Source organism: Centrocercus urophasianus, unplaced genomic scaffold (genome assembly GCF_019232065.1).
Source record: "Centrocercus urophasianus isolate 14NV4802_14NV808 unplaced genomic scaffold, USGS_Curo_1.0 seq_15, whole genome shotgun sequence".
NCBI lineage: Eukaryota > Metazoa > Chordata > Aves > Galliformes > Phasianidae > Centrocercus > Centrocercus urophasianus.
The window spans coordinates 26,766,509-26,773,846 of record NW_024884697.1 but is presented as its reverse complement, the minus strand read 5'-3'; the positions used below and the strand labels follow the sequence as shown (position 1 = coordinate 26,773,846).

Here is a 7,338-nt window from a genome sequence, read left to right as displayed (position 1 = left end):
CCTGGAATTTTGTCTTCACCTGAAGGTAGAATTGAAGATCCCAGTCTGTGCTGCAGCAGAGTGCTTGCAACCAGAAGAATTGCCTGACATTCTCAGTCTGTGGTCAACTGAGTTATTCTCCTGAAAGTTACTGAGCGAAGGATGAAGGGAAAATCATTTGTTCCCTTGTAGTCTTGCTGTGCTGCATCCCACTACTTGGGATGTATTACAGACTGGGTGGAAAATAAATAAAATAATGGAATCTGAGTTTGTTACAGAAAGCCTTCCAATTAGGAAAAAATTATCAGGTATAGTAGATTAAGTGGTTATGATTCATAGTCTTTGCAACATGATCATAGACAGAAGCTGTTAGAGAGGCTCAGGCAGCTGCAGTAGTGTTCAGACAAATCTGGTCTAAGGGTACTAATAGCTGCTGTCAGTGGCAAAATTTATGGACACTGTTCTGCTTGTCTTTTGTCTGCTTTCATAAGCTTAGCCTTGCTTGAGGTACTAATGTCAGTCCCATAGTGAGATGGAAGGGGAAAAAAGATGGAGAGAGAAAAGAAATGGCACTGTGTGTACAAACCTTTGGAGTCTCTCAGCATCATATTATGCATTTTGCCCTACCCCTGTCTGTTGGTGAAAACATTCAGTGCCAAGGAAATGTAAATCTGTAAATGTGACTCCGCAGCTGCTTTTATAATATAGTCTTGATCACAATGATAAATCAAGATAGATGTAATATACTGTATATGTATACTGTGCTATTCACGTAGCGTGGACAGAATTATGACCTAATCTGTTACCTCTTCAGAAGAACTTCAAATTACCACTCTTCTGACCTTATCCAAAAGGATATGAGCGCTCTATCTTTAGAAAAGTTTGCATACAAATATGTGTTATCTTTAATGTTAAATTAATTCTTTTTATTAAATCCATCTTTTTGTGATTGAGAGGACAGACTGAGGGAGAACAAATGAAATTAAATCAATATTGTTATTCTTATCTGCCACTACCAATATGCAGAAGTTACACTGAAAGAACAATGACACTCTTATGGTTGTGATACACCTCACTGCACAAAAATAAAAAGGATTAGACAGTGAAAAATGATCTCTCAGCCTTTAGCACTGTCGTTGAATAGACACCCTTAAAAAGTATTTTATTGTAATGACCTTTACTCAGTTGATTTTTCCACAGAATTTTCACTTCTTTTCCTATTAAATTCTCAGTAGACTCGTAGTCCTACTAAAATAATTTATTTTACATGTGTCATTTTTTATTTTACTTAGGAAAAAAAAAATCTGAAGCGCAAGTTCTTCTTGAAAGAAAGGCATTATTTTTAGGGAAGTAAAAACATTATTTTTCCCCTTCAGAATCAGGTGACTCAAAAAAACAAACAAGCAAACCAAACCAAACCAAACAAACCACTTTGGAAAAATGTATTTATTTGCCTCTGCTGCATTTAGGATGTGATCTTGCCCCAGGAACCCAAGGGACTGCAGTTATGATGCATCTGAGCTCAGGGGCCTAACTTTCCGTCTACGTACAAACATTCCTTCTGATTAAGCTGAAGCACACATTTCTGCAATGAATAAAAAATATTTGAACGTGCTCCCGAGAGTAATATCATTCAAGCATGATTTTGGCCACAGCTATTTACAAGTTAAGCTTTTGACTGAAGTGAGTAATTTAATTATGGAGAGCCTGTGAAGTTCTCCCTTTATTTATGTCTTTCGCCCACTTGTGTGGCTTGTGCTGCTATTGGCTCCGGTGCCGGCAGCCTACTCGATGACTCTGGAGTTACATAAGGCTCCACTCAGAGCCTATATAAAGCCTTTTTGCACTCCAGCAAGAGGCAGAATTTCATTGAGACACAGGTCCACTGCTTTAGTTCACACAAGCAGGAGGAAATTTGTTTGAAGATATCCTGAAACCTGAACCCGTGCTGGTTTATTGCTGGCTGGCACTTCAAAGCTTTCATCCTGAGTCGCAAGTAGCAGCTACTGGGAGTAGCTTTTGTGCACTATGAAGAATTTTTCATTTCCTATGCAGGATAGCACACATCAGACTGAAAGTCCTCCTCACAGATTTCTGAGTTTGACAAATAAGTCAGATCCCGTTGGAAGACCGGAAAGAGATGAGCAATTAGCTCAAGTAGAGATTGCTGTACTGGGGGTGATATTTCTGACAGCGTCTGTGGGCAATTTTATTCTCATTCTGGTGCTGTGGAGAAGAAGAAAGAAGCTCTCTAGGATGTATGTATTCATGCTGCACCTCAGCATAGCTGACTTAGTGGTAGCTTTTTTTCAAGTGCTGCCTCAACTCATATGGGATATTACAGATGTTTTCATAGGGCCAGATTTCTTGTGCAGAATTATCAAGTATCTGCAATTGCTAGGCATGTTTGCCTCTACTTATATGATAGTGGTCATGACAGTGGACAGATATCAAGCAGTTTGCTACCCTATGGTCACTTTCCAAAAGAGGAGAGCTCTGTGGAATATTCCCATTTGCACCAGCTGGTCTATATCCTTAATTCTTAGCCTACCACAGGTATTTATCTTTTCTAAGACTGAAATATCTCCAGGTATCTTTGAATGTTGGGCTGAATTTATTCAACCGTGGGGTCTAAAGGCGTACGTGACTTGGATTTTTGTAGTCATATTCTTCATTCCCTCGACCATCCTTATCACATGCCAAGTTAAAATTTGCAAAATAATCAAAAGAAATATACATGTGAAAAAACAGAATGAATATGAAGTAACGAATCAGAAGCAAGTCCTGCCATCCCGAGCCAGCAGTGTGAACTGTATTTCAAAGGCTATGATCAAGACTGTAAAAATGACAGTGGTAACAGTTGTTGCATATGTTCTCTGTTGGTCACCATTCTTCATTGCACAGCTGTGGTCTGTGTGGTTCCCCAGTGGCATTACTGAAGGTAAGAAATTCTCTGTCCTTTATAATAACTTCATGGCAAACTAATCCATTGCTACATTGCTTCATATGTGGACTTTGCTTTTGTGTAAAATTTACGATAGCATTCTGATTTGTGAATCATTTAGCTACTATGCTGATTTACATACAGAGAACTTTACATACTATGTGATGAAAACCTTATGAAAGTATGTATTTTGTGTATGTGTTTTGAGTGATGAATGATACAAAGATTAGTAAACAGCACAGTGAAAGTAATGCAGCAGGGCTTCAATTCAGACTTTTAGAGGCTTTTGGATATTACAGCAGCAGCATTTGGGGCTCTTGAAAATAAATAGTTAACTACTCACAGTAATGAAAAAAGCATTTGTTAGTCTACGGAGCAATGGTGCTATAAGAAATCTGATTTTTAACTTCAATGTTGAAATTATTTTGATGAAATATCTGTGGTACACTGTGAAACGATCAGAAGTTGTGAAACAGCTCTTTTTAAAGCAAAAAAAGAAAAGCAAATGTAGGAAAGACATCAAAGAACACCATGCTGAAACAGGATTAATCTTGTCAGACTTGTACTATTGCCTCTTTGTAAAAGGCAGACGCTGTATATGACAATTTAAGTTCACCTATTGAAAACTCAAAGATACATAGACATAAAATAGATACATACATTAAAAAACCCCTGATCTTTGAGAATTCTTTCTAACTATGTGAATTTGAGTATTAGTCTATATGTGTTTACATCAATATCTATATCTCTATTTGTTTCTACCTGTATAGCAGGTTTGCAATTGATGTTAAATTTAAAGCAGCTACACCAAGCAAAGAGCTATATGGAAATATTTAACTCTGAAAAGCATACAGTATGCTTCGTAACTTATACAATTACTGCACTGAATGTATGAGGATTTCCCAGTGTTACTGTAAATTTAAGATTTGAATAGGTACATCAGAAAGCATCAGGCAGTGAAAATGTTACTTCCTTATATGAATGTACGATTCTGTGGTTCTTTGGTTCTGTGAATACTTTATTTACTCTGTTACTCCTTTAACTATTTCCTTCCAGGATCAGCATTCACCATTATCATGCTTCTCGGCAATTTAAATAGTTGCACCAACCCGTGGATTTACATGTATTTTTGTGGCCACATTCCATATTGCACAAATAAGCAGCTGGAGAACACATCAGCTCAAGAGGAGTCGGTGGTCACAGGAAGCATTCATCTTGTAGACAGAGACCCTGAGGAAAACAGTACTTGTGCATAAATACTGAATGTTATTTGTTATTCTGCTACATTTGCTATGTTCACGAGACTTATCAATATTTTCTAGTACTGAAGCTGGAAAATTGTCTTTTGTTGCTATAAATATGTTTTTCTGTGGTTCTGTAGCATATGCAGAAGTTTCTGTGTTGTACAAGCTTGACCCAATACTTCTATCCTCACTGTGTTATCAAAATGAATTGCTGTATAGATTGATAAAGATACAGAAGGACAACCTGGATATTTTGTGTCTTACACTACTACTGTGATTCTGGATCTCTAAGCACCTTTTTTTTTTACAACCTGCCCAACAAATTGAGAGAAAGTTGCAGAAGAATCTGACAATTAGATTTAAATATGTGCTTAAACTGAACTTTAAATTGGTTGTGACTCTAAAGCGAGTGGGGCATGGTTTGGCAAATCTTGAGAAGGCAGCAGAAAGTCAGAAAAATCAATTGCCATCTGTAAGTAGTACCTGTTATATACATTTGTAAAACACTGAGCAGCTTTATGTCCTCCTATGGAAAATAACTCAGTGTCCTTGTGAGTGTGAACAGCTATTTCGGTTTCAAATGCAGTACAGTGACATTCCAGGTTTGTGGCTTCCTCTTACATCGCCATCAATACAGGACGTGATTTTCCCTGCCTTCCATGTTGGCTGAAACTCTCCACACTTATACACACATATATATGCCTTAAATAGAAATGACTGCCATGGGTGTACACTTCTATTTGGTATTCTGTGTATTTTTGTGCAGGTTGTATTCAGACTCATTTGTTCTGGTATGTGATTTACTGACGGTGGGCTAGGACCTATTCAGGTTCAAATTCAATCATTTCACCTCTTTGGTAAAAATAAATCTGCATCTCTTTCTTTCAGAGCTCCTTTTGCTTTCTAGTGTGTCAATTTTTTATTCAGGAAGCTATTTCCCTTTCAGTGTCTAAATTTTGATTAGAGCAGTATGGAAGGAATATTAGAAAAGCTCTTTCAGGTGAAAAAAGAGCTGCATTTTCAGAGATTCTTGGCAATGCTTGCACATTTGCCTACGTTATATCAGTGTTTTGTCATTGCTATTCACAATTCATTTTATAAATGCTAGCTATCTCAAATTTCAGTGGAAAAGATACGAGTGTTTTTCAAATAGCCTTTAGGTTGTACTGAAAGTAATTCTGAGTAAATACTGATTGAATAGTTACACTATAAGTTTGTGTGTGCTGATACTGAATATTCTATCATTTCCATTCCCCATGTAGTTGGAGCATACAAGGGTACTAACCAAATATTGCAGTTCCTCTTGATGGAAGAAGCCAGTGCTCCAGTCCAACTGGCCAGGGTAAGGTTCCAACAAGAAGGAAGAGAAAAAAGTTGGGTGAAGATATGCCAGAGCTAGACAGGAGTGGGATGGCTGTAAAATGGTTCTTCCAACTGCCAATGTTTTGTTTTGGCTTTTATGTTTTTTTCCCCCATCCCTCTCTTTGATTAACGGTTACTAATTCTCCCCCAGAACATATTCCAAGTTAGAGCAATTATTAACTTAAACAATATCCTTATTTGGAGTATGAAGATCCAAGATGTAATCTGTACTGCCAATAAGATATTTGTTGTATTAAACCGCTCATGTTCCAGAACTTTCTTTCAAACAAGCTCTCAGTTAGGTTCTCCCTTCTGACTTAATCCAGGGATTAAAATTTTTTCTTTTGTCCTTCTGGTTCCTTTGATTGCAGTGAATTATGTGGTAAAATATGCAGTGTTAAAGGCCAGTGTAAGAAGAAAGGCTTCAGGGAATTACCTATGACCTGGTACTACTGGGTTTGCAGAAAAACACATTGAAAGACTTAGAAAGTATATATATTCATCCATGGCTATCACTCAACCCTGACAGACACTCTCAGTGAGGAGTTCGATCTTGGCTGACAATTTTCTGTAAAAAAATTTCAAATGATGTAAAAAAAAAATACTAATAACTCTTTTTATTTTTCTAGCTCAGTGTTTTTAACAGGACATTTCTTAAAGAAACAGGCATTTAAAAATATAACAGATGTCTTCCCTCTGCAAATTTGGACTTTGGTTTTCTTGATTGTTATAGTCTGAAAATCTTGTGCCCTCATTATCCCCTGTATTTTGATTCTTTAGTTGGACTGTATCTTTCCTAATTCACTGTCACTTTGATTTCCAATAGGAGTTAAAGTGTTTCATTAAGAGTGATGATTCTGAGGCATCCCTGTTGTCTGGCCAGGGTGTTTAATCCATACAGGAGAATCAGCAACTTGAACCTGCAAGACCCTGGAGGTATTGTGGAAGCACACACAAATGAAAAAAATCCAGTGATCAGATGAAAGCCTTCCTTATCAATGCTTAGACCCTGATTTCTCACAGTAATTAATTTCTGAGAAGGAAAATGCAGTTTGCAAGTTCATGCATGAACTGAACAGCTATGTTGTTGATATTGGCAGTGCAGCATAATTTCTGGATATGTGGCTTTGCTTATTTGTTGTTTTTTCTTGTTATGTTTCTTTTCTTTTTTCCCTAGGTTTTGTTACCACTTAGAAAAGGCAGAGTTTGGTAGAAAGTATTATATTCTTTCCTAAAAACTACCTTTTTTTTTTTGTGATAGAGGTAGATAAGAATGTAAGATAATGTGATCTGTCAGTTCTGTGTGTATTTATTACAGGGAAAAAACAAACACAGAAACAACAAAGTAGGAGAATGAAAGGAAAATCCAACATGTTTTGCAGTCTTCTCAGCATGTTTTGAAAATTTTGTTATTCAACAGAATCATTTTTGTTTTTTTCATAGCTAGTTTCAGCTCCGGTGTTTGTAATGGTGAATAGTGAAATCAGAAGTTTGGATGTTAATATTTATCTTTAATCTTTCAGTGAAAAGATACTGGCAAATTTTAAAGATGGTGCCTTACCAATGCCCTGCCAATTTCACTTTGATCACTGACAGTTACTGATTATCAGGTCAAATGAAGTGCTCCTGTCTCTGTATTAGTGAAGGAAGACTGGCAGCATGAAGTGCAGATCCAAGCTGGAGATGGCAGTCTGTTGTAAGAAGCAGATGTGGCATGCAGACATGGCTGTATTGTCTAGCTCCCAAACACACGGCCGGGACAGAAGTATTCTCAAGAGCATGCAGAAGTTCACAGTTCTTGGCTAAGGA

At 37.1% G+C, this 7,338-nt stretch overlaps 1 protein-coding gene across 1 annotated transcript; it reads left to right on the top strand.

Annotated features, from left to right (window-relative positions):
* Positions 1 to 1,871: 1,871 nt before the first annotated feature.
* Positions 1,872 to 6,994, top strand: LOC122158901 (arg8-vasotocin receptor-like). The gene is made up of 2 exons (XM_042815956.1): positions 1,872 to 2,920; positions 3,980 to 6,994. Exons 1-2 carry the CDS (start codon positions 2,008 to 2,010, stop codon positions 4,177 to 4,179), a joined length of 1,113 nt encoding a protein of 370 aa, XP_042671890.1. The 5' UTR covers positions 1,872 to 2,007; the 3' UTR covers positions 4,180 to 6,994.
* Positions 6,995 to 7,338: the final 344 nt, after the last annotated feature.

What these genes read in the sequence shown, in the direction of transcription:
- LOC122158901 (XM_042815956.1), top strand. Translation starts at nt 2,008, where the DNA reads ATGAAGAATTTTTCATTTCCTATGCAGGATAGCACACATCAGACTGAA. An exon ending in CCCCAGTGGCATTACTGAAG is followed by an intron (nt 2,921 to 3,979) that starts GTAAGAAATTCT and finishes ATTTCCTTCCAG; the next exon opens with GATCAGCATTCACCATTATC.